General features: G+C 36.4%; 2 protein-coding genes across 7 annotated transcripts in view; one reads left to right on the plus strand and one right to left on the minus strand.

Moving 5' to 3' along the window:
• Positions 1 to 37: 37 nt before the first annotated feature.
• On the plus strand, positions 38 to 18071 carry CNOT7 (CCR4-NOT transcription complex subunit 7). Of its 5 annotated transcripts, none has more exons than XM_055287218.2 (8): positions 109 to 249; positions 1669 to 1880; positions 3733 to 3926; positions 7485 to 7550; positions 9932 to 10093; positions 12459 to 12603; positions 14771 to 14881; positions 16446 to 18071. In XM_055287218.2, exons 2-8 carry the CDS (start codon positions 1764 to 1766, stop codon positions 16572 to 16574), a joined length of 924 nt encoding a protein of 307 aa, XP_055143193.1. In that variant the 5' UTR covers positions 109 to 249; positions 1669 to 1763; the 3' UTR covers positions 16575 to 18071. The 5 variants fall into 5 exon arrangements, with proteins under 5 accessions (XP_055143200.1, XP_055143208.1, XP_055143193.1 ...); XM_063613329.1 differs by lacking the exon at positions 109 to 249 and adding an exon at positions 509 to 747; XM_055287225.2 differs by lacking the exon at positions 7485 to 7550 and having other exon boundaries at positions 38 to 249.
• The window catches only part of ZDHHC2 (zinc finger DHHC-type palmitoyltransferase 2), a 76433-nt gene continuing 66180 nt past the window's right edge, over positions 17461 to 27713 (minus strand). For both annotated transcript variants that reach the window (XM_055287188.2, XM_063613262.1), the window contains one exon: positions 17461 to 27068. The gene's annotated coding sequence lies outside the window, so the exon portion shown is untranslated. The remainder of the gene's footprint in view (positions 27069 to 27713) is intronic.

The raw sequence follows: 27713 nt of genomic DNA on the forward strand, positions 1-27713 counted from the left end.
GTGCCCCGCCCCCGGGGGCGCCCTCCGCCCCCTCTGCGTGTCGTCATCATCTAGCGCCCCCGCCAGGACGTGCGAAAAGCGACGGCGCAGCACGGTGCGGCGCAGCTCTTGCTCGCCTTTTCCCTCGCTGGGCGAGAGGTGTCTATGGGGCACCCGCTGCCGCCGCCGCTACCGCCACCGCCGCCACCGCCGCCGGGTGCTGTCTCTATGGCGAGGAGGAGGAGGAGGAGCGCGAGCTCAGCGACACAAGTAGATCTTGCATCCGCTGCAGCCTTGCGGGGGGAGGGGCGGGTTAGTGAAGTAGAAAGGGGGCGGGGACGATGAACCTGAGAGGCTGCGCGATGGCGCCAGCTGGAGTGCAGCTGCCGGGGGAAGGATCCTGGCGGCGGGTGGGGGGCTGGGTAACTGGGGCTGGGGGTATGTCAACGGGTTGGCGCGTAGTGATGACGCAAGGGCTTTGTACCTGGGGCTTCGAAGTGGGACGGAAATTGGGAGCGGAGGGCGGTGGCCTAGTTCCTCAGCTTTTCGTATTCTTTCACGCAGCAGTGCTTGGGAGTCACTGTAGCTCCAGTCAGTGTTATCAGCACCTTCGCACTGGCGCTTTGCCAGGGAAGAGAATTATCTATGACTTGAATGCCTCGGTGCCGTCCTCTGGTTTCTCTGGGGAACTGCAGTACGGAGATGCTATCTCCACTAATGAGAAGGCCTTTGGTGCCTCTTCGGGGCTTCTGGGACTGCAGTAGAGAGGTGGAGGAAAGCAGTGTTAAACTAGGGTCTTTCCAAGTTTGTGTGTTTTTGTGCTTGTGTGTGTGTGTGTGTCGGGGTGGGAGAGTTACAAAGGAGGGGTGTCCTGGATCTCCTTTGGTTTCTTTGCTTGGAGAATTCGAAGTTACATTTCTGACTCTTAAGAGTTTAGAAGACAGTCATAAGACTCTCTTTTTACTCTTGTTTTTTTTTTTTTCCCAATTTGTATGAAAAATGCAGAAGGATTTGAAATTTCCCTGCCCAACAATCAACACGAACTCTGTTTATAGACCAGAAATGTGAGATCTGTCTTTGGTAACCAGGGAATATGCTCTGAGTTTTAGACGTTCTATTGTGTTCTTTTTCCCTTCTGCAACTGCGAACATTCAGATAATTTTCCGTGGCCGTTACGTTTTTCTCAGAGCATTTGCAAACATTTTTGACCCCTCTAGTCTAGTTTGAATAAATGCCAGTAAAGTAGATCTTGTTATCAAGTCGGATTTTGATGGTTTTGTTAATGAGGAATAAAAATAAACACCACCTTTGCCATGGTAACATCTGATCTTGTCACACGTGTATAAGTAATTTTTCATTTTTGTCTGGAAATGGATGGCTTTATAAAGTTTTATGCAGAGTAGCTGAACTCAGATAAATCTTTAGTGGAAAGTTATAAAATATGATTAGTATGTATGTGTAAAAAAGCTATTTTAAAGTAACTGAAATTAGGACCAGGAAATCTGTGCTGTAGTCCTTTTTTTCCTACAGACTAGCTATGTGACCTTAAGTTACTTTCTAAACTTTGATTTTTTTTTTTTTTTTGAGTCAAGAACTGAATAAATAACTTCTTAGGTTCCTGCCGGGTCAATTATTCTGTGATTCAGATTTGATATATCTGGTCTTCATATTTTTTTTTTATTTTGACAGGTACATAAATAAAGGATAAAATATTTTATGAAACAAATCTTCAATCAAGTATAACATTTTGATGCTTGGCATCTAGACTCCCTTGTGCCCTCACTATGCCAGCGGCAACTGTAGATCATAGCCAAAGAATTTGTGAAGTTTGGGCTTGCAACTTGGATGAAGAGATGAAGAAAATTCGTCAAGTTATCCGAAAATATAATTACGTTGCTATGGTATGCCCACAAGCAGATCTTTAAAACGCTTCATATAAAGGAGGAAAAGGAAATTTTAAAGTCTTGAATTCACCCCTTTTGGTTGATATTTTTAGGGATTAATTTCACCATGAAAAGAAAAATTTGTCACTGCCCTCCAGCCAAAATCCATCAGGAATACACCTGTGATTTGGCAGATTGGGTTTATCCCTCATTGCAGTGAGGGAAAACGCATTGGAATTCATGGGAACCATGGGCCGTTTGAATAAGAGATGGTTAGAAAGGATTTGGGCTTGTGTCAGATGGTCTTGGGGGAAGGAAAGGGAAGCAGGGCTTTACTGTGGACTGGATGTGGTCAGGAAGCTGGGGTAATTCTGTGATTGGATATCTTACTAAGTCTTAAATGAGAGACTAGAATGAGGTTAAAGCTGCAGAGAAGGAACAGTCATTCATTTAGCCAGGATGGAGATACTTGGTCATTTTGTGGTTTGACATTGTTTATTTTTTTGTCCTCGTTCAGACGTGATTACAGAGTGGCCTTATTTGAGGTTGAACTTCTGTGAAATTGTGTTCAACAGGAGAACATTAGGGCCTAGCTATGAGTGCCAGGTCTGCTGCTAGCAATACCAAAGCCTCGCTGGTAGTACCACATGAGCTCCCAGAAGCTAGGGTGCTCTTTCTCAAACAAATCAGATGTGCCAGTGAAACGTTGTTGGTCTGCAATTTGTTTTCATAATTAACACTGGAGTTCTGTGAATATACTGTGTTACAAAGCAACTCTGCTTTTGCATGTGCTGTTTGGTCGGCCTAGATTGTCTACCCAGTTAATGATTTCTCTTCTTTACCGTTATAGTGTTTGTATCTGTTAGCTACCCTACTGTTTTCTGCATCCACTAGATTATTATTAGCTCCATAAAGCAAGTGCTTTAATCATCCTTTCTCTCCCAACACCTAGCATAACACATACAGTATTCAATAAAGTGACTGTTGAATTGCGCTGAATTTAGAGAAATACTGACTTCTTTACTGTTTCATAGTGACTTGATAGGTAGTTTTTATTCTTAGCTAACCCTAGTTCCAATTCTAATACTAAACTGATGTATCTTGGTCTCAGTATTTTTAATAAAAATAAATGCATTACTTTGGGGAGGAGCAGGTTGATTGGTTAAAATATGACTGTTTCTTTGTAGATGACATACTATTTGATAAAGGTGTACTTACCCATGATTAGAACTAAAATTGTTTTCTTAACCAATGGAAATTCATAGTGATCATTAATTTCTCAGATGATAAAGAATGGCAACATAGAGAAGTGATAATATCCTACAAGAGTCACTAGGTGGCATGCAATTCTTGACAACATGCTTTCTGTGGACTATAGAGAGAATATTGTTTCAGCCAGAGAAGTTAGGAAGCTAATGATGTTTTTCTTAGGATTTTGGTGTTGAGAAAAACCGTGTCTCAGAGAAGCAGTTGGAAAGTACAGGGCGTTTTCCCCTCTTTTGAACCAGTTCTTCAAGAAACTTGGTTTTAGCATTGGAATACTGTGAGCGTCATTTCACGTGTCCTTTGGGAGATAGGAATTTATGATTTTCCCCTCTTTCTTGGTTATAGAGTAAGTATTTGATTACATTTATCACATGTATTTCATATGTAGTAATTTTTTGGATATATTTAAGGAAAGGTTATTAAGTTTATAGAGTTTTATGGTTCTAAAAAGTGATGTTCTTTCTATTTAAAATATACTTTGTAATTGAATATAAATGTGTAGAATATCATCTGTAGGATTCTTTGATTTGCGTCAAAAATTAAGAATGTGTGCATTGTAGTTTTGACTGTTCAGTACATAATGAATCTTAAAACTATTTTACAGGACACCGAGTTTCCAGGTGTGGTTGCAAGACCCATTGGAGAATTCAGGAGCAATGCTGACTATCAATACCAACTATTGCGGTGTAACGTAGACTTGTTAAAGATAATTCAGCTAGGACTGACATTTATGAATGAGCAAGGAGAATACCCTCCAGGAACTTCAACTTGGCAGTTTAATTTTAAATTTAATTTGACGTAAGTGGGAAATAACTGTATAACCCAGACTTTTTTTTTCTTTTTTTTAAATTTTTTTTATTATTATACTTTAGGTTTTAGGGTACATGTGCACAATGTACAGGTTTGTTACATATGTATCCATGTGCCATGTTGTTTTGCTGCACCCATTAACTCGTCATTTAGCATTAGGTATATCTCCTAATGCTGTCCCTCCCCCCTCCCCCCACCCCACAACAGTCCCCGGAGTGTGATGTTTCCCTTCCTGTGTCCATGAGTTCTCATTGTTCAAGTCCCACCTATGAGTGAGAACATGCGGTGTTTGGTTTTTTGTCCTTGCGATAGTTTACTGAGAATGATGTTTTCCAGTTTCTCAAGTATGGTGACATGCTAGGTGAATTGGTGTAGTTATCCTGGAAATATATGAAACATAACATTTCAAAAGCATGGTTTTCTTTTTTACTATGGAACCAAAAAAAATACTTCGATGTTAAAGATGTTATATTTAAAATATGACTGCAACTTTTTTTGTATTTGGACAACTTTGGGTATTGAAAGTACTATTGATAGAAAAAATAATCCTACATTAGTTTTACTGTCAAAAATGTGTGCAATTTGAAATATAGCCTTTTATAATATTTATCCTTCTTGTAGAGATTTTTATTGCATTCATATTCCAGTTTATGAGTAGATTACATGTCAAATGCAGTAAGACGTTTTCTGGAACCTTGGGTACGTTTTCCTTACAAGTCAGTATTATGTAATCATTATGTTGCCACTTCAGCCCACAAAAGGTCTCTTAATTTACATACGGGAGAAGTAGTAGTATCCTTCAGCCTGGTGTTTATCATATGTCAGAATGTGCGTTCTAACTCAAGCCCTGGGTCTCCACCCAGTTTGCTTAGTTATAATATTTATATATTATTAGTAGAAGTAGTCTTGATAGCTAAGGGAAGTTTTAGATGTTTTTGGAGAAGGGCAGATTATTTGCAAACTGTAAGTTGGGTAAATAGAATATTTAATATATTCTAATTACAGCAGGACCTCAAATGTCATTTTCTTCAACATTATTTCATGGTAACCTTCATAAAAAATAAAATTGATTCCTGACCCGGGCCACTATCTGTGTGGAGTTTGCACGTTCTCATGTATATGTGGATTTTCTCCCGGGTCCTCTGATTTCCTCCCACATCCCAAGGCTGTGCATGTTAGGTGAAATGATGTGGCTAAGTTGTCCCAGTGTGAGTGAGTAGGTGTATCTGTGTGAGTGCACCGTGCCACGGAATGATGTGCTGACCAGGGTTGGTTTCCACATTGTGCCCTGAGCTGCCAGAATAGGCTCTGGCTTTCTTCACCCCTCAGCTGAATAATGGAGCAAATAATTATCTTGTTTTTATTAATCATTCTTAAATTTACATATAGCTCACATTTATTTCATTGTTTAATATTAGAAGTATTTTGATCTTTATCTAGAAGTTTGGTGATTTTTTTGTGACCAGAAATATGCCTTAGGAACTTAACTCTTGTTTTTATCAGTTAGCCTGTGGTAAAAATTGGTTTTGTTATCCATCTTTTGGCTTAAAGTTGCAATTTCCAAGAACTTATTGATAACGTTGAGTGAGTACTTAACTGTATGTTGCAATATTGCATTGTTCTTCTATTTTACATCCTACATTTGTGTCATATATATTAATATCTGGTAGATAAAATAGTAAAAGAAGCTGTAGGCAATTAATGGTAGTGCCAATGTATGAATTCTTTCTTCCCGTTCTTTGTCAAATAAACAAAGATATTTAGTATACACAATTTTACGAAAGTAGGGCTTAGGAAAAGCAGAGTAATGATGCCTGTGGTATAGTAGTATCGCTTATAATTACACTGTGCTTAGCCTGACTCTCCATTTCACTCTTTTGGGTTTAATAATACACTCTCCATTCGGAGACCAAGGCAGGGGAGGATTGCTTGAGTCCGGGAGTTCTAGACTAGCCTGGTCAACATAGACTCTGTCTCTCCGAAAAAAAAAAATTAAAACTTAGCCAGGCATGGTGGCTGTGTACCTGTAGTCTTAGCACTATAGGTACAGGTACAGGTACTGGTAGCTAGCACTACAGGTACAGGGAGGCTGAACCAAGTGGATTGCTTCACCTGAGGTGTTCAAGGCTATAGTGATCTAGATTGCACCACTGCACTCCAGCCTGGGCATCGGAGTGATACTTTGTCTCTAAAAAGTATCTGTATCTAGACACACACGCACAGTCTACAGAACCTTGTAAAGTAAACTTGTCGAACCCTTGGCCCAGGATGGCTTTGAATGCTGCCCAACACAAATTCGTAAACTTTCTTAAAACATGAGATTTTTTTGTTGTTGATTATTTAATGTGTGGCCCAAGACAGTTCTTTCAGTGTGGCCCAAAGAAGCCAAAAGATTGAACACCCCGGTTATAAAGGGTGAAAAGCACTCCACTCAAACTGATAACCTTTTATAAGAACTAAAGCTCTGAAACACTGAAAATTGCCTCATGTCCTTTTTCTCAAATGATGAACCTTTATTAAAATTAGTGCTTTACCATTTCATTTGTTTCATGTTACTTTTTGTTCAAGTCAATTAGAACATTGTTTTTAAATTCGATACTATTATGATCTCAGTACGTGAGGAGATAACCCATCAGCTTCTCAGTTTGGGTGAAATTAACAGTTTCCTTTTGTAGAAACACCTTTGTTCTAGTAACGACTGCTTTCTTAGTACAGCCTCTAAGTGACATTTTTTCCGTCTTACTCAAAAACGACTGCTAAAGTTTACTACCAAGTTTTACTACCATTTACACGAGGGGTGTCTAATCTTTTGGTTTCCCTGGGCCACACTAGAGGAAGAATTGTCTTGGGCCACACATAAAATACACTAATGCTAACAATAGCTGATGAGCTAAAAAAAAAAGAAAAATCTCAAAATGTCTTAAGGAAAACAAAAATGTTTTAAGAAAGATTTAAAAAATCTCAAAATGTTTTAAGAAAAATCTCAAAATGTTTTACAAAGTTTACGAATTTGTATTGGGCTACATTCACAGCCATGCTGGGCCACATGTGGCCCACTGGCTGCAGGTTGGACAAGCTTGATTTACACTGATGTTAGGAGATGTTTAAGGAGAAGGATACTGTGAAAAACATTGGGTAGAAGAAGTCATTTGGAAGATAAACGTGTAGTGCCTAATATAGAGAGAGCACCGTGAAGAGAATCTTGGAAATTTTGAAGAACGATAAAAATTGACTTCTTAATGGGGTGGCTAGAATGAGTGTCATTTACAGTGCTAGACACTAGGGATTTAGTACTGAGGAAAGTTGGTCATGGCCTTTATAACTCAGTGTTTTGTAACTCTTCTGTTTTCTCTCTATTGCCAAAGTCTGAGAGTTAGAATTGTAACTTATGGGAATTTTCTCCAATCTGAATTTGGAGTTGATACATCCATGAAAATTGAAGTGGAGTACTGATGGGCTGTGAAAAAGAAAAGCATTCTGTGGAAATAATGTCACTGATAAGTCAAAGAGGATTAAAACAAATTTTTAAAAAATCATCATTTTCAGGCTGGGCATGGTGGCTCACGCCTGTAATCCCGGCACTTTGGGACGCCGAGGTGGGTGGATCACAAGGTCAGGAGATCGAGAGCATCCTGGCTAACACGGTGAAACCCTATATCTACTAAAAATACAAAAAAAATTAGCTGGGTGTGGTGGTGGGCACCTGTATTCCCAGCTACTTGGGAGGCTGAGGTAGGAGAATGGTGTGAACCCGGGAGGTGGAGGTTACAGTGAGCCGAGATGCCACTGACTCCAGTCTGGGCGACAGAGTGAGACTCCGTCTCAAAAAAAAAAAAAAAAAAAAAAAAAAAATCACTTTTGGTGATTGCAGTAATTCAATAGGATAGTAGAAATTACAGGGCATCTTGGGTTCGGTAGTAACAGAAAGGATGCTAATGCTTCATTTAAGGAAAGTGGCAGTGTAAAGAAGGAGATAGAGAGTGCCATAAGAAGGGAGGGTGGATGCAGTAGCCCATTCCTGTAATCCCAGCACTTTGGGAGGCCAATTGGAAGCCAGGGTGGGCAGATAGTTTGAGCTCAGAAGTTCAAGACCAGCTTGGGCAACATGGCAAAACCCTGTCTCTACAAAAATAGAAAAACTAGCCAGGCATGGTGGCGCATATCTGTAGTCCCAGCTACTTGGGAGGCTGCAAAAGGAGGATCGCTTGAGTCCGGGAGGTCAAGGCTGCAGTGAGCCGTGTTTAAGCCACTGCTTCCTGGATGACAGCCAGACCCTGTCTGAAGAAGGGAAAGCAGAATCAACAGATTAGTGGTTTTTATTTTGTTTTACGGATAATGCACAGACATATCTGAGTGTTCATGAGTTAAAGAGTTGTACGTTAGGATAAAGAAAGGCACTTGACAAGTCCTTTGAGGGATGGCATGGAATAGCGTCTAAGGCATTGGTAGCAGTTAGCTTTGGCGATGAGGCAAGCTGTCTTTGGTGTCTAAATGAGAAAGATCTTCACATAGATGGGTAGATGTAAAGAAAGACAGGAATATTAATCTGATGTTTCTTTGTAAAGCAGGTATGGGGTGAAGCCATATGCTGCAAGTAAACAGGTGAAGGGTGTTACTGGAAACTTAAGAGAAAAAGGTCTAAACTACTTGTATACCTACACCTTGGCAAATGGCCAAGAATGATGCGTGCCTGGAGAAGAATCTTTTATGCCTTTCGTTGCTTATGGTTGCTAAGGCATGCCTCAATGTAAGCACTGGGACCTGATGAATGAGATTCTAATTTTTTGAGGTACATATTTTTAGCATAGGAAAGCTATGGTTTCACTGGGGGAAAAAAAAAAAAAACTACTTCATTGGGTTTATTCTGTTACCCTTCCTAAAGGATTTTCTAGGGGAGACTGACTTTTAAGTGATTGTTGTGGTTTTCTTCTCTTTTGAAATATTTCCATTGTTTGTTTTATAATTTTTCAGACATTTAGAAATAAATTGATTTCTAAAGGACTAACCATAACAATACTTTTGGCCCAAGTGAAATATACCCCATGGTTTAGATTTGTCAAGTGTTTAATAGGAATTCCTTTTGCCAAGAGGTAGAAACCAGTATTCTTACAACTTAAAAAGTAAATAAAAAATACTTTTTCACATATTCTCAAAAATGTGTCTGTATTTTGGTAACTTTTTTGTTTTAATATTTCAGATACAGATATACTGTATTTTGGGAACTTAATATTTCAGATACACATATATTTGTGGTTGGAAATATATTTGTGGTTGGAGATGGCTTTCTTTTTCGCTTCAGTGAAATCTTGAAGAATTGGTTTATATTTAGATTTCCTGGCTTGATTTTATAAGGCAGTCTTTTAGGAATAGGATTGTTGGCAGAAGAAATTATTGCTGTTACAGCACAGTCCTTAACTTTAAACAGTGTTGCTTATTGGAGGCATTTGCAAGGCTCATCATTTGTGAAAGGAGGCATCTCCTTTAAGATGAAGTGTAGTTTAACTCATCCACATGAGACGTTTTCCACTGGGTCTCCTTACTGGTGCTGCTGAGAGCATGGGAGATGGGCATATGCCCCACAGCTATGGGTGCAGCTCTATCTGGGAGCATTACAGTGGCTGCTGAGACTGAGAGTCTCTGAAAAAACTTGTCTGTTACTTTGTGATGGTAGCCCCTGGTGAGTAAGATACCCTTTTCCAAACCCAGTTAAGTGTATTTAAGTATGAAAGGCTAATAGAGTTAATAGAATAAAGATTAAAGTTGCACCTTTGGACTCTTTGAATGATTTTTTATTATTCGAAACACTTTTATGAAATAATGACCCTTGTATTTAAATTGCATTTTTCTTACATATATGTAAAGCATTGAAACAGGTGGACTCAAGCCAATCCTCTGTCTCTTTTCCGGCACTGTAGTTATAGATGTAAGCAGAAGAACAGCTTGTTTGAAGTTAATGGCATGTTTGAATGTTGTCTTTCTCTTTCTTCTGCCAGGGAGGACATGTATGCCCAGGACTCTATAGAGCTACTAACAACATCTGGTATCCAGTTTAAAAAACATGAGGAGGAAGGAATTGAAACCCAGTACTTTGCAGAACTTCTTATGACTTCTGGAGTGGTCCTCTGTGAAGGGGTCAAATGGTTGTCATTTCATAGGTAAAACGACTACATTGAAAATGGCATTTGTTTTTCCATCTCATACTTGGTCCACACTTACTTGGGTCACTATGTTAGCAATTTCAGGTTTAATTCTAGAAAGAGTTGACTGCCATATAGAGTTGTCTCCTAACTTTTAGGAGGCTAATGTTGATCTACTTAAAGGTTAGTTTTAAAATATGGGATCCATTTTTGCCTGGGAGAAGCATGTTGCATAGTGGAAACAGTACGCGTTCTTTAAAAAGTGAAAGACGCTGGTTTAAATCCAGCAATGCCATTTGGAATTGGTGTTACCCGGGGTTTTCTTTTACTATTTCTATACCTTAGTTTTTAATGTTCTACAGGGGAAACAGTTCATTTACGTTTACACAACATTATTGAGTATTTACCGTACGGCAGGCACTGAGATGAGATTCTAGGAACTAAGCTGTGAATAAAACACGCGAAAATTATTTTCCTCATGGAGTTTATATTCTCATGGGGGTGGGCAGACAGTTTTTAAAAATGGAGTTCACATTGTGATTTGTTAGAGAGTGATAAGTACTATCTCAAAACAGCAGAGAAAATGCTAGGGATGGGTGTGGAGGTGGATTTTAATTTTTTTTTAAATAAAGTGATAAGGCATCCCTTAGAAGAAATATCTTGAAGACTTGTTTTAATGGTCACTAAAATACTTTATAAACAGTAAATTCTCAATAAGTGGTGGCTTTAAATTCTCTATTGTTATGAAACTAGATTACTTAAGAGTGTTTCTGGTAAGGAAACTATTCCAATTTTGTGAAATAGATTTCCATGTATGAGAAAGAGTTTTCCCATCGAAGAAAACTAAACTGACATTTCAAGGACTAAAAGTAACCTTCAGAATGATACTGGCTTTCGTTAGGTTTTGAAAAAGCATTGTGTTACATAGATGTTAATACTCTCATACTTGATGCACTTCACACATTTATTTTAAATCTGAGTCTCCTGCATGGTTTAGTTTCTGTCTCTGATCTGTGGGATGTTTATAGTGAAGGACTGTGTATGTGGGCAACTTCGATGTGTACTAACCAGAAATTGTTGAGTTGTAAGTACTGAACACACTCATTCTTACCTGTCATCTTTTTTGTCTCTTCTGCACTTGAACTTGTACCTTAGGAAACATAACTTAAGACTCTTGATACAAATAACTTTTTCTTAGTCTTTTGTCTTCCCTAGATATGAACATGCAAAAGAACTGGAAAGTATTGCCCTACCCTTTTACTGTATATGACATACCCTTCCATTTAAAAAATACTCTGACAAAATACAGTGTACTAGGCACTGGGTATTAAGATGAACAAAAACAAACAGGATTCATTCATGTCTTCTTGGAGTTTAGAATCTAAGTTAGACTGATATATTTGAATATCAAGATAGAAGATCTTATTCCATTAAATATCATTAGCTGTTTTCCTCATATTCTAATCTATTTCAAGTAATAAGGAATAGTTTAAGAAGTTTATAAATCCTAAGTGCTAATATAATCTTAAACTTTTAACTTTAGTAAGCAAATGTCATATAGGCTTCCTGTCAGAGGTCCTGGAAGGAAAGGTAGAAAAGGGACGGATGTGTCTAAGTGGCCTGGGAGTGTAGGGAGACAGAAAGCTGTGGAAAAGGCTGGACAAAGGGAGAAGAGGTCTGGATTTGAGAGTGTGGGAGTTTGCATTTTTATGATCAAGAGAGTAGTTATTTCCTACTACCCTTCACTTCCATGTGCAACATTTCCATTAGTAATGACTCTTAGGGAGCCACACTGAGAGGAAGAGAATTGTGAAGGAAGAAAAGGGAGAGACTACTTAACACAGTCATTTAAGAGAAGTGAAAATACCTTGTTACAGTATTATTCTTTGGATAAAGTATGTGACCACCTTATGTAAAAGGTGGGATGACTTGCATTACTTTTGCCTACCAAATGCCACTTCTCTTGCTACATTTGCTAACTCTTCTGGCCAAGTTTCCATTCATCTTTATTTCTCCATTTCCATAGTTATTTTAAAAAAATATTTTGAGACACCTATGGGCAGCCTGATACTCTTCTTGGTGTTCTCTATTCATATATCAACAAAATAGTATTTTAGTGACCGTAGGCTTGATTTGGTAGTGTAGGTCTGTGTTGATATCTCTGAATAATAAAGTGATAAAGTTCTTAATACTGTAAGATGACAGCACTTTCCCATTATAGTTCTCAATATGTTTCTTTTCTCTGTTCTTGTGTGCACTTCTCTTTAATGTTTTTGGGAGGGCTGTAGTGTGACTTCCTTAAATTTGAATCATAAAAACATTTTTTAAAAATCTTTATAGTATTTATGTGTCCCTCTTCTCTATTATTTTAACCCTTTTATAGCGGTTACGACTTTGGCTACTTAATCAAAATCCTAACCAACTCTAACTTGCCTGAAGAAGAACTTGACTTCTTTGAGATCCTTCGATTGTTTTTTCCTGTCATTTATGATGTGAAGTACCTCATGAAGAGCTGCAAAAATCTCAAAGTAAGGCTTCAGGTGGCATTACCTACAGCAGCACACTGTTCAGACCAAGTGACTGTCATGAGACCCTAGGCTGGGATGTTGTTTTAAACCGTATTTTAAAGTATTACAGTAAATGCAATTATATTATCTGGTCATGTGATTTTTTTTTCTTGCATACATAATTTATAGGGAATCCTTTTTTCAGAGCTTCAGTATGTCTTGGCAGAAGGCAGAATTTTCAACAAATTTCAGGCTTAGGTCAGGTTCTTGTCATTGCTTGCCAGATTGAAAATCACAAACCAAAACAAAAATCTGAGGACAGTGAGGCTCTCATATGCACACCAGTGTAAGTTCTTTCTTTCTCCCAAGACGCATAGAATCTGTTCTTACAAGGTGGAATCTAAGGTGGCCAGCGATATGCAGATGTATTCAGTAATGTGGCAAAAGTTTTTGTTTCCTTTTGGCTTATCTTGTCTAGAAATTATTTTGTCAGTTCTAGTGATAGGATAATGTTCCTAGGATTAAACTACATAGCTAAAAGATTGTTTTTCTGGCTGAAAGATGTCAGCTTGTTACAGTTAAGTACTATGAAAAATGTGTAGGTCCTGCCTAGATAGTAGTAATATTTTGACGCTGCATAACATGTATTTTTAAATTCTAAACATTAATTCTTTTTTTGTTGTTGAGACGGAGTCTTGCTCTGTCGCCCAGGCTGGAATGCAGTGGCATGATCTTGGCTCATTGCAACTTCCGCCTCCTAGGTTCAAGTGATTATCCTGCCTCAGCCCCCTGGGTAGCTGGAATTAACAGGTGTCCATCACCACACCCAGCTAAATTTCGTATTTTTAGTACAGACGGGGTTTTACCATGTTGGTCACGCTGATCTTAACAGATAATTGAAGATGAGAAGCTTTCTTTTGGCCAGTGTTTACCTTTAATACAGGATATGGTCAGCATATGACTAGAGAAATTTTCAAGAAAGATTATTTTGTTTGTAGCAGTAGACTTCTGTGTAATCTGAGGGGACTTCCAGTAAGTGAACTTGCAGTAGGGTGTCCCGTACTTGAGAAAGCCCACCCTGTGAAAGCACTGCATGCTGAGGCCTATGTGTTTTCATCTGACTTTTTTTTTTAATTGACATGTCTGTATAATGACAGTTTTCAGGAACAGGGAACCAAATTATTGCTCATTATGTGGTGGTTACTGGGAAGTTTCTAAGTACAGATATTCTGAATGTGTCCTGAGCAACCTGCTGTGTTAAAATTCAGGTTAACGACAAAGGCGCTTTTTGACCTATAGTCAGCCATGCTGTTCTATTCAGTTCTATTCTGTTCTCCTAAGCAGCTGCTAATGATACCTAATCCTCGTGCTATTTTTAGCACAGAAGCAACTGCTGTGCAAAGCCTTGTTTGAAGCTGTGATGCACAGAAGGGCCATTTTGCTGGTGGAGGCCTTAACAATTTAGAGAAGAATTTTTGTTCTGTTGTTGGTGTTTCTTTCCTTCACTCTCTACTCTTATTCTCCCCTCCCTTTACTCTCCTTCCCTCTCCTCCCACTTTCTTTCCTGTTACTGTCTTTCTCTTCCTTTCTTTACACTCTCATCTTTCTTTTTTAATCTTAGGAGTATTAACATAGGTGGATTATAGCAGACCACTCTAAGGAGTTGTGTGCATATACTCGTCTTAACTAACAAAACCATAGTGAAGCATTTAGCATATTCTTAATGATTTGGTTATTCATAATGGCTTTGTTTTATAAAAATGAAGTGAAAACTACAAATGGATGGTGGGAAGTTTAAGAAAATATGAAAAAGATGGTTTTATACTAGCTATTCAGATTTACAGTTATTACTGGATTGATAGACTATGAGTGTACTTGATAAATATTACCCTATATATGGTCTGCTTCCCTCCCATATCTAGGAAAGTATTTACCTGTCATATGCCCTAAAACATGATGATGATACATTTTCCCAATTAGGATCTCGTTTTCTATTAAATGATACTTTTTCCGCATTCAACAAATACGTTAGTAATTCACATTTTCTGTTTCTTCCCCCCAATCTTTACAAGATTCACCTTTACATACTAAAGTTTATTTTTATTTTGGTCAGCGTCTAAGTTTATAATTTGTGAATTTAGGCGTTGTAATATTTTTCTCCTTGACAAGCAATTTTTATTTCTTCTAGGGTGGATTACAGGAGGTGGCAGAACAGTTAGAGCTGGAACGGATAGGACCACAACATCAGGCAGGATCTGATTCATTGCTCACAGGAATGGCCTTTTTCAAAATGAGAGAAGTATGAAGACATCACTGCCTTTTTTCTCAGTTGGTTGTTAGGTTGAGAACATTAAAAATCTTGTGGCCAAAGATTTTGGGCAACAAGTACCTACTAAGTAAAGATATAATTAGCTATACCATATGAGTCACATCCACTACACTTAAAAGTATTCAGAAATAAGTCATCTTGAAATGTGGTTCAGAAGGAACTGGGAGAACATGTTCATCATAGAACCAAAAATTTTAAAACATAAACTACCTGAGAAATCATGTAGGCCCAACCATATTATTTCTCAGGTGAGAAAACAGGCTAATAACTTCCATGATGAAACACATTACTAGTGGGAGAACTCCAGAGTTCTTTTCTGACTCCCATTGGTGCTCCTTCTACAAGGCAAGGAATCTTTATATTAGGTTTCTTCTAGCATGGCCCCTTTTAGGCTTTAAACTGGTGATAAACATGTTATTTGCTCATGTCATTTTTCAGTGCTTTGAAGATTTTATAGAGAAGAACTCAGGCCTTTTACTGGATTGAGTCTTAAAAGGGGTGTTGAATTCTGAAGGGATCAGATAAATCCAACGTAGTAGTTGAATCAGAAACCACATTAGGAAAACCCTCCTTAAATGGCAAAAGGCAGAGATCAGTTCCTTGAGTATAAAATGTTAGGTATGGAAGAATGAAACTTAACCCATTATCTACTCTTAAGTAATTAGGTGATATGCACAGATACACGTAGCTACAGGTAAACAAGAAAATTGGTTGTGCAAAAACAAGTGAGGTTTTTCTTGACTATAAGTTTTCCCTTTTGCAAAAATTCGCTGTGGATTTGAGTATATTTTCTCTTAGACATTAAATTGACTGAGACTGAGAATTTAAGACTTTTTGTAGCAATGTATTGATAATAGAAAGCATTAAAGCTGTTTTGCTAAGTAGTGTTCATTCAGAAGTGATTTGGACTATCCATTCATGACACGTAAATATTTTGTTTTGGACTCCTTCCCATTGTTTCATTAGATAATTGAAATAACCTTTTGGATTTTTTAGCTTTGCATTTTAAAAATGTCTTAATGGTTTATTTAACTAAAGGTGGATTTCTGGCACTAATTTATTTTTCTTGGCTTCTTCAAGGACAGTAATAGAGTGCGAATGTTTGGATTTTACTGTCCATGACTTTATGGTTTGATGATTTATAGCCAGCTCAGCCTTGCACAGAGATTTAAGACAGCTTATGAACCTAAACTTTTTTCCCCCACCATCATTGGCTTTCTTCTTGAGTATTGTTAAATTAATGGAATAAATATCTATTTTTCCATGGTGACAAATTCTTATAAAAATGGTCTAAATGGAAAAGACATGCATTTATACACTTTTTTTGTAGTCTCTTTGGTTTCTGAGCTCCGTACTTTTGAGGACATTGGTCTTACTCATTGAACTGAAATGCGTAGCCTCAAAGGAACACCATAGAAAAGAGCCATCATTATTGTCAGTGAACAGTCAGTACTTACATTGCTGAAATATAAATTACAAGTGATTCCTTTTGGTTAAAATTATCTTTTTTTTTTTCTTCAAAATTCCTTTTTAGATGTTCTTTGAAGATCATATTGATGATGCCAAATATTGTGGTCATTTGTATGGCCTTGGTTCTGGTTCATCCTATGTACAGAATGGCACAGGGAATGCATATGAAGAGGAAGCCAACAAGCAGTCATGACATGAAATAGTCCTTTTTTTATTTTATTTCGAGCTACACACATGCTTGTATATAGGTTTTATCTCTGGTTGAATCCCTTGAACAATAGACAGTACCTTTCCCCCCCCTTTCATGGCCCATTTTATTGTCTGCCTTTCAGTACTAAGTATGACCGTTCCTATCTCAGATCTTAATAAAAAGAAAAAAAAACGCATTCAGGTTAAATTTGGCCTTAATTTAATATACTTGTTAGCAAGCGTGTGTGACAGAGAGTGGGGAAAGCTACATCATTGAATATTTTGATAAACTTTACCTACTTGAGTTTGGATTATTTTTCCCTTTTCCTAAATTAACTAGCACTGACTGTAATTTATTTCCCTGTTTCATGTCTCTCCCTTCCATTCTGCAGGAGTTTTAGCTATTTGAGATTGTGGACCATCAGTTTTGCACTTTAGAGAGTGTTTCTGACTCAAAACCTCTGTTTTATCAGAAAATTTGTTTTTTCTTGATCTTAGCTGGAAAAATGACCATCTGCCAACTTTACACAGTATTTACTTGGTTTTGACCCACAGAATATAGCACATTGTGCAAACTGTCGATTCAGCGAAACTTAAAAAGACAAGAAACTACTGAGGAGCTTAGTAACTGCTGTTTCTGTACGTAGTGTTTAATCTTCCAAGCACATCTAGTGTCTGTCAGTTTCTAATTGGCATGTGTAGGCTGCTCTGTGACTGAAGAATTTTCAAACCAGCTTTACACCCTTCAGGAAAAATCCCTTGTGATTGGATGTTTAGTATCTGCCAGGAAACTGGTACTCAAGATGTTGAAGCTACAGTTATTTTATGATAGCACACTTCCTTGATCTGCTTATTTTTATTCCATCACCATTTACCCTTTTTTTTAAAAAAAATTTTGTAGCCATACTTATGATGCTCTTGATTTGTTGGTTACACAAATCAATTTTATTAAAATCCAAAGATAAGTCTTTAGGTATATTTTGTACCAGATTAAATTAGAGGACAAAAATTGTGCTTTCATAATTGCTATAAAGGTAAATAATGGAGAAATTTGGTACAAAACAAAATATATATATATATTCTCATATATATATATAGCTAATAAAATTACCTGAGGAGTGTAATGCTTGTTTATTTTTTTGTGTATATCTTTGCAATCTATTTTATATATATTGACAAAAGAGACTGTGAAATATTTAGCCATGCAGAATATGTGACCAGACCAGAGCATGTGTAGGAAGACTTTTTGGTAATCATTAACTCCACCCTGAAATGATGGACTACAGGTTATAATGTGTGTTACCTACACTTCAATCAGTAATATTAGCAAATCTCCAAATGTTAGTCACATTGGTTTGTCTCCCTTGTACATTGTTTATTCATGATATTACAGTGCTGTAACTGGGTGGTCCTTTTTAAACAAAACATTATTTGCAAAACAGAGGGTATTATTGTTTTTAAAGCTTTTGTAAATAAAGGCTTCAAAATGTTTTCTTATAAATGTTGATGACTGGTGATTTTCTTTTGGAAATACTCATTTGGGGGATATTGTTCATTTTTATTTGGGCAAATCAACAAAATTCAGTAACTTCCTTCATTAACCCTAGATGATTATTAGTCCATTAATTGAAAAATCAATCTGAGTTTTCTGCATTTCAGGTGTTGGCTTATTCTTGTTCTTTATGAGTACCTCAACTAGCTAACTAAGGACTGACTTCTGTTTCTCCTTTCCAGGAATGCATTTATTCCGAAGGATGTACTTCACAAAGTAAATACATTTGGTATAACTGTGGCTTTTTAAAAAATCTAACACAGTGTAGTAAGTTTCTAACTGGCTTTTCTTTTGTCTTCGTAAAAAAGGAAGTGAAGCTTCTTTTTGCTTGTGATTTGTTAGTTGAGAAAACTAATATTTAAATTCTGTTCAACGAATAGCTCAGCTATTCTTTGAGAAATCAATGCTGGATTTGAAATAGGAATGATAAAGATTGCCTTTTTATTAGCCACATAGTTGCTCAATCTCACAACTTGTATCAGTTCTGGCTTCTGTCCCTAAAAAGTATAGATAATCCCTAACTTACTATCTTTTGACTTAATGATTTTTCAACTTTACAGTGGGTGTATTGAGAGGTAACCCCATCAAAAGTTTAGGAGCGCCTTAGGACCGACAATGGGGTTACAGTTTCTACCGAATGTGTATTGCTTTCGCACCATTGCAAAGTCAAAATCTCTAAGTTGAACATCGTAAATTGGGGGACTGTATGCTGTTGCCTGCATTAAATGCATCTTAGTATTTTTTCAGATGTAAACTCATTGTAGGTTGAGCACCCGTATAGTGTAACTTTCTTAGAGGAATATTTTGACTTTTACTGGGTCTAAGTTTTACTTTTTTATTTTGTTCCAGACAGTCTGAATGTTTGTAAAGTCTAGGTTCTAGATGTAAGATACTTGGCTGATAATTTTTTTAGTGTTCCTGAGCCATTAATTACAGACTCATATATTCTGTTAAATCTACTAGAGCAAGGGTTGTCAAACTATGGCCCGTAGCCAGAATCAGCTTGATGCCTGTTTTTGTGTGGCCCATGAACTGAAAATGGCTTTCAGTTTTAAATGGTTGGGAAAAATAATCATCAAAAGACTATTTCCTGACATCTGAAAATTACATGAAATTCAAATTTTAGTATCTGTAAGTTTTTATTGGAATGCAGCCACAATCATTTACATATTATCTATGCATACTTTGTTGCTATAATGGGAAAGTTGAGTAGCTGCTACAGAACCTGTGTATGTGTGTCTTGTTTCACATTGCCGCTTGGCAAGCTACAGAATCACGGTGATGCAGATATAACCTGAAAGCATTTGGAATGCCCTGTGTATTGCTAGATTTATTACTTTTTCTGCTACCAGTTTATGGCCTGTATCTCAGAAAAAGAAAAGTATCTTTGAATGTTATGCTTCCAAGGCACACTGGAATATGGACTATTTTATTATATGGTGGTACATTGTGTTTATAATGCAGGGACACCGTAACTGGTAAAAGAATAGACTGACAGTATCAGACGAACATCACAATATTCCCAACTCGTGGGAAAGCAACAGTCAGAAGAATTAGAAAATTTAAATGAAACATCACAGCAAAATTTCACAAAAATAATAAAAATGAGGCTGCAACCAAAATGTTTACAAGTAGCCTATTTGTTAGCCAAGCAAAGAAAACCATTTACTAATGCTGAATTATATCATGCTTGAAGATAGTAACCAACCCAAAGAAATGTGTCCAGAGAAAATTAAGACATCAGCCCATTGATGAGAACAGTAGTTTGAAGAATGAGGATTTTGGACACAACATCAAATGACACTGTTAATTCTATGCCTTTTACTAGTCAGTACTGCCTAGCTTTATTTTTTGAGAAATCGTTGCTGGATTTGAAGTGACTGAAGAATTTGTATGGAAGTACAAGTGGGAATATTTTCAAAAAAGTTGATAAACAGTACAACCTGAACTGGAATCTACTAAGATGTGATGCAACTGATGCTGGGAAAAATGCATGGAGCAGAAAAAAAGTTTATTTGGTCAAATTTTAAAGCCTGTGAAAATGTAAGTTGTAATAATCAAGTTATTCACTTGATTATTCATCAGCAGGTATTTCGCAGGAAATATCGGTGTTACTGAACTGGTCAACAGTGAACTTCATTTGCTCTTGTGGACTTGACTTAACCATCGTCAGTTCCATGAATTTTTTGTGAGAAACAGAAGCTGAATATCCTGATTTGATTTGCCACACAGGCGTTCAATGGCTTAGCAGTGCTAAAGATTTATTTTTATTTTTTGGGCTCTGGGCTGACATTGAGATTTTTCTGAATGAGAAAAACCATCCTCAACCACTGTTTTTTAACACCGGGTAACTTTGGAAATTAACTTTTGCCACAGACTTGAAAATGTTTGTTTCTTAATGAATTTGACCTGAAATTACAAGGTACAACAACATAATATGGTAAATTCATTTCAATAAAAACTAAAATTTAAATAAGATTGTCAAGCTGCTTTATATACTTTCTGTGCTATGAGAAGTCAAAACAGTGAGCGCTGTATTGCCAAATCCATTTTTAGTGGATATATTTTCCTGTAGCAGTTTTCTGGACCTTGATGCAGTGCAAAGAAAATTTTTAAATTTTAAAAGCATTTAACTGCAATTGAAGAGTTTCCTCTTAATCTTCTGTTGGAAATGAATCATCTTGAGTGAATGACATGCTAAAGGGCAAATACCAAAAAGATGAATCCTACAAATGCCTTACAAGTGATGAATATGCTTAACTAAAATGACATGCTCATGGGTGGATGTGTCAGTATTTAGCAGTACCTTGAACTATTTGTGTGAAAAGATTTTCAAAGATGAAATATGTGAAATCTCATTACACATCAGCATTAACAGATTAACATTTTCAATTTATTCCAATGAGGGGATACCAACTTTCAGCCCAAATTGAGCAAAATGTTACCTCCCGTCCCCTGCCAAAAAATCCCATTATTCCCATTAGTAGACCTCTATTGCTAAAAAAAAAAAAAAAAAAAAAAAAAATTGTACTCGATATTTTGAGTTTTCAATTTTTAGAATAAAAATTTTGTGAAAAGTTTCCTTGAGTATCTAAGTTATGTCCTTCATTTTGTCTTAGCTTGCATAGTCTCTAATATTTGCTACCTGCCCTTTTCAAAAAAAAAAAAAAAAAAAAAGGCTTGTCCACCTCTCTACTAGAAGACACTCAAGGGTCTGTATCTGCCCTGTTTGCTATTTCATCTGCATTGCCAAATGCAGTGGTTCCTCTGGGTAGACAACCTGAGGTGGAATCAAATTATGAATGCATATGTTATCTCATGTCTATAAAATAAATGTGTTTGTTAGAATTTATAAATAAAGAGATAGGAAAAATACTGATTATTCTGTGTCGGTGCTTTGTAGTGAAGGCCTGTTCACACATGCCATTTGCTATGTTGGTGTAATTTATATGAGAGTTTCATTTATAACAATGTTACCTGTCATTTATTTTTCTATTAAGACATTATAGAAACGTAGGACTGTACACATCCAAGCCCTGCAGAATTTTCATTTCAGGTTTTGAAAGTTAAAAAATGTCACCATAGAGTGAAAGTCCCAAGAAAACAAGATTCATGTACATTATCACTAGACAATTTCCATTTGTTCTAAACACTTTTCTATAGCATTAGTTACATTTAACGTTTAGTATAAAAGCAATCGAGCAATTTCTCTTTAGAAGTCCATTTCATTGCTTTGTAGCCATAGTCTGTAGGCGAATGAACAAGCTACATTTCTCCAAAATTGCTCTTCATTTTCTTTTTACAGATAAACTGGTCAATACTCTCCTTCCTGGGATGGAGGAATTTTTTGTACACGAGAAGCATTCATGAATATTATCTGCCCTCTTGCTTTATTGTCATAGGAGGGGAAATTCACTGCTGTCACACCCTTCTGTTTTGGCTCTTTCTCCCAAAAGACAAGAATCTTTAGTACCATACCAAGAAATTGGAGTTCCTTTAGCTTCAGACTATCATCATGGCTTCCAAATTGTTAGGAAATACAAGTTTGCAAGACCCCAAGGGGACTTAATATTTTACATCTTACTAGCCATGTCATAGGTTTTAAGTGCTTTTAATGGGGAACTGTTTCACTCATGCCATATACCTGTTTTGTCTTTCTAAAAAATTAATACTGTAAGTTGTGAGCAGGTGTCTTGTATCACTGCAAAACCCATGTATAATAAAAACTTGTTCTTGTGCTATATGTGTGAATACAGACTTTTCTTCCATTCATTGTAGCCATTCTGGGGCTGTCCTCTACTTCTTGCCTAAGTATATGTTTTTTAAATAACTTCAGCACATTTACGTGCTACTCCAAGATTAGTTTATAATTTAGGTCGCTTTTTAAAGTATTCAGTTTTCACACAGTAAGTGTTTGATTAGTTCATTTAAGATGTTTTTAATAGTACACTTTAGGGAGCCATACATACTGACAGAAAAAGACACGAAATCTAAACTGACAAAATAGCCTTGCTCTCATAACTGAGAAAAATACAACAGGAGAACTGACGCATTCCGTAGTATCTTTTTAAATTCAGCATCAACAGAATTTTACCTTGAAGCATTATGCGTTTTTTTTTTCAATTGATTAAGCACCTTTATCCATCAAACAAGCAATATATTAAGTATTACTAATTTCAGGTAGGATTCAGCTCCTTGTCCTGTTAAACCTTCCCTGGAAGATGCAACATAAATCATAGGTTGTTTTCATAAACCATAAAGTAGTACTATTTTTCCTGAGCAATAGGGAACTAGCCATAAACCAGGGCTTACAATAACTTATTAAAAGTGTCCCTTTGGTTTAATTGCTACTCAAATCACTCAGATGATTAGCCTTAACACATTTTCCCCCAATTGTAAACAATACAGAAATACTGAATACTGGCTATGAACATCAAAAAGGTCTGTTTTTGAACATTTTTAACCAGTTTGTTTTTGCCCTCACTTTCCTGCAACAACAAAGGTCTGCAAATGATTAAAAGTGTTTTCTGTTGGCATTGCCCAGATTATTGTATTTGAACTTTTTGCTGGTATAAGAACAATTCTCAGAGGGTGTTGGTGATTGAGCTATTAGATACCTGGACTGCATCATCATAGTTCTTTGCTCACATTTCAAGGAGAGTATTTGAGGAAGGAAAAAAAAATGGGTGCCCTGTTTCAGAGTCTCCTGAAACACTGAACATTGTTCTGGGAGATACTTCATATTCATAGTTGATTGACAGGAGTTTCTTTGAAACAAGCCTACTTGATTTCATCCTTTCAGTGATGTCCACTGTTTACAAGCCAGGGCACTACTATAATAAAATAAATCTTATGGAAAAGAGAAAAGGAAAATGCATGGTTTGCAACATTATAAAGTATAACAATTTCCTGTGTTCTGTAACAAAATAAGCTCATTTGGTAATAAATTCTAAAGGAAATGTGGTGGGCAACAGATTGCTCAGTTGTAAAATCTAGGTTAATGTTGGCTTCTACTTAATGCTTTTCATGGCGTTACAAGATCAAATTGCTAACACTTGCAATAAAAAGTAGAATCTAGGAATTTTTACCAAGGCAAAGTGAGAAAATTCTAGTGGTATCTTTGTAAAAGAGTAACAAATACTTCAGGTATGTAACATAGTCTCCTTCCACATATAAGAGGAAATCGGTGCTGAACTGGCTAAGTATGTGGCAAAGAAGTGTAAAACATTTGGGATTAAGCCAGGTGGTTTTCTGCTTTAGGAGAACACGTTTCTGCAGAAAGATATTAAACACGTGTTATTTGTGAAAAATCCACTTGTTGAAATGTCACTTTGGTCAAAATATTCACAGATCAGAATCTGTAGTCTAGGTATGTGGGTGGGATGGTTGTGCTGGAGGATAACTTCATGATTTACAATGTAAACTGCTTTGCATTTACCATTTTCTGAGGTTTGTATCTATGTTTGATCAAAGCATCACTTTTACAAACAAGTATTTGACAATATAAGTAAATACCAAAGGATACAGTACGACTTCAGAATCAGCCGAGCCCGTTTACATGTATTTCAAAATAGGGAAAATCTGCTAGTTTATAACATAATGGAGTAACACTTTTTTCATGTTTTCTTGAAGCATGAATCACATGATTGCGTGCGTAATTTTTTATAAACATGATTTGTATCTTTGATTTCCCTAGTTAAGAGTTTGTCAACATATGCCATGTTTCCAATAGTTGTCTTTTGATTACAGTGTACTTGAGTTTTATAGTCTGTTTCTAATTGTCCTCAGAATCAACTACTACGAAGTGAATACCTTATCTTCTCACCACCCCTCCCCCAAAGACCTATGTTATGGCCACATTGAAGACATGAATTTTGCCATTAGTAGCTCTAATAAACTATTAGGAAAATTTATGCTTAAAATAATTTACATTGTCAGTGCAAAGGCAATTTCTTATAGACAGATAATGAAGGTGATCAACCACTTTATTAGGGTATATTAGGAGTGAATTCATGGATATGAACTTCATTGAATGCATCATGATTGTATTCAGATGCAACTGTTCTTTAATATATCTTTGAAATAACAATCCTCTTCCCTACATAATAGCAAATAACTAACATATATGAAGCATTGGTACACTATTTTTAATGCAAAATTTCTTAAATCTTGATTCCTATATAGTAAAATCTATAAAAACAAAAATCAAAATTATCAGTTTAATGGACAATAAGGACAGTTGAAATATGTGTCTTCGAGTTCGAGTTAAGCCATTAAATTTTTAAAAGTAAATACTTAAAGGTAAATTTTATATAAATATGTACAAAATGTAGATCTATTTATTAAGCACTTTGTTCACTCAGATAAATTTATATTGCATATCTAATGAGATATGCAATCATCTCCAAAAACTATAACTCCTATAATTCAAAACAAAACAAAACAGAACAACCCTTTAAAGGTTATTCACTATATGAAAACAGAAAGGGAACAATTACAACAATGAAATTGTTTGAACTTTTTCGAATTTGATTCTAATGTGTATTGACATGTATTTAATTATATAAAAGACTGCGGGAAAGGGGCATTAACACTACTCTAGCAGAGTAAAGGATAAAAATCCCTCTTTTTCCCCTAGCTTCCCGTTTGACAAGAGGGAATACTTAATCGAATCCTGTCCACAAAAACAGCTAACAGTACTGTGCTTTGAAGAAAAAAACACAAACCTGACTTCATATAATTCTTAATACATCCTGTGCTGCTGTTGGTTTTAAGACTTCTAGCAGTAGCTACAGGTTCCAGTCTGGCACTTTAGGTATTTTAAAAAATGACCAAAACGTGCTCTAAAATGAAAGTTAAAATGTTATCCTATTTTCTGAGATTTCTTGAAGCAGATTGTCACATGAAACTCTTTAGCTTAAAACAAATCTGTGAAAGACTGCAGATTTTTCTATTGTTTAAAGAATTGCACTCAAACTACACAATGGACTTGGCTGACATTGTTTCTTCCATAAGCACAATTAACATAAAACTATAGTTTTAGGAAGGATAAGTAATTGCAATGATCCTTTATTCCATTATCCTCTGGCCTTCTAGTTTATTCTGTGTTGAATGTTTGGTTTACCAAAGATTTTGAAAAGTTTATTACCATTTTCTCTTTGATTACCAATTACTTAGTTGGTCCAGTTTTAAAAGATAATCTGCTTTAAATTCTCAAAATCAGTACCAAAAAAGCATACAGAGTATTATTCTAATTGTTAACATTTACATAAATTATACTGGACTCAAATAAAAAAAAACTTTAAATAGCGCATACAAGGCACAAGAGCTTATTATATTTACTGAAGCTGAACATTCTGGCATCAACAAACACACCACTTTAGTTTATCTCAAACTAAATTTCCAAACAGCATGCCATTTCAGTTCATGTTGAACTAACTTTCCAAAAGTTGTATGATTTTTATTTAATAATTTGCATAATTTAATCGTAACAGGTGTTTAAGGAAAAATATAGTTTACCTGTCATCATTTTGATGAGACGAGAAAGAAATAATACAGATATCACTGGAGGGTAAATCTATTGACCTATTAGGAATTCTTAAGAGAAATTCAATATTTTTACTATGTTCAACAGGAGAAATAATCTAAAAAGAGATTTTTAGAAAGCCAAACTGACAAAAGAATGTCATAAAACAATCTTCATAATTGCTATCGTAAATTTCCTCCCAATTTAAGAAGATTAGAAGAAATGAAAATATATTTCTGATGTAATAGAAATGTACTGTATTCTGACAAAAGTATTCTAGCCAACTGCTTTGAGAGCTCAAGCTTCAATGTCCACACTTATTTTCCAGCAGAGAACAAAAGGCTGGAATTAAGTGAGGCAAAAATGGTTGCTGATCTTCAACTGCAGGCCACCTGGACTCTGTAATGAATTCATAATTATTACAGTTCACTCAGTCTGAGGCTGGATTCACATCGGAGGAAAAAAAAGAAGTATGGTTTGCCACTTACACCTTCTTAAAGGTAACAAGTTTTATGAATAACGCTTATCATTATAATGTGACTTGAAATCTCTGAAATCTTAATATCTTAATAGTCTCGATTTTCAGATTCGGAAAATCAGATGATTAATGGAGTTTCTATGTGATAAACTGTGCTACCCATATATTTGGGTAAAGACTGGTCCTTGGATTTATTCCAAGTTTTTCGGAGAAGATGTTTTCCCCATTGATTAATAAACCAGAACTACTTTTAATATTTAATAGGAATTTGTGTTACTTGTAACAATGTGTGTATTGGATCCAAAACGTTATATTTTAAGCAATGGCTTAGAGAGAACTAATCAATTCATATTCTGCATTTCCAGCCAAAGGGACATAGGCACAACTGACTGGTGGCACCTTCCTGTGGGAAGCCTCTTCCATCCATCTACAGCATTGATACCTTGAAATGAAACAGAAAACATGAAACTACTGTGTTAACCATAAACACGCAAAACAAACCGACTCATTTCATAATCTGTTTCAATAGCATCCCTCATTCAAAACTCTTTACTATGCTAGCAGGCTCAGTGGACGTGTTCTTGAATAAGGACCTCTACATCAATACTGCTCAAACTTTAATATGCATATATGAGAGGATCCTATTAAAATGCAAAAAAAAAATTGCAGACTCTGATTCAGTAGGTCTAGGGTAAGGCCTAAGATTCTACATTTCTATCAATCTTCCAGGGTCATGACAATGTTGCTGGTTTGGGGCTACAATGTGAGTGGCAGGGTTCTATGTTGTTAGTTCTGCATTCATCTGAGGCTGAATGGAGTTTAGGAGTGGCAACTGAGTCGGGAAGGACATTTAGGGAAATGATTTTGAAACTTCATGTGCATAGAAGCACAGCTTTGTTTCATTTTGTTTTGTTTTTTGAGACAGGGCCTCACTCTGTCACCCAGGCTGGAGTGCAGTGATGCGATCTCGATCTCAGCTTACTGCAAATTCCGCCTCCCTGGCCCAAGTGATCCTCTCATCCTCCCACTTCAGCCTCCGGAGTGGCTGGGACCACAGGCACATGCCACCACACCCAGCTAATTTTTT

Source organism: Symphalangus syndactylus, chromosome 1 (genome assembly GCF_028878055.3).
Source record: "Symphalangus syndactylus isolate Jambi chromosome 1, NHGRI_mSymSyn1-v2.1_pri, whole genome shotgun sequence".
Taxonomy (NCBI): Eukaryota; Metazoa; Chordata; class Mammalia; order Primates; family Hylobatidae; genus Symphalangus; species Symphalangus syndactylus.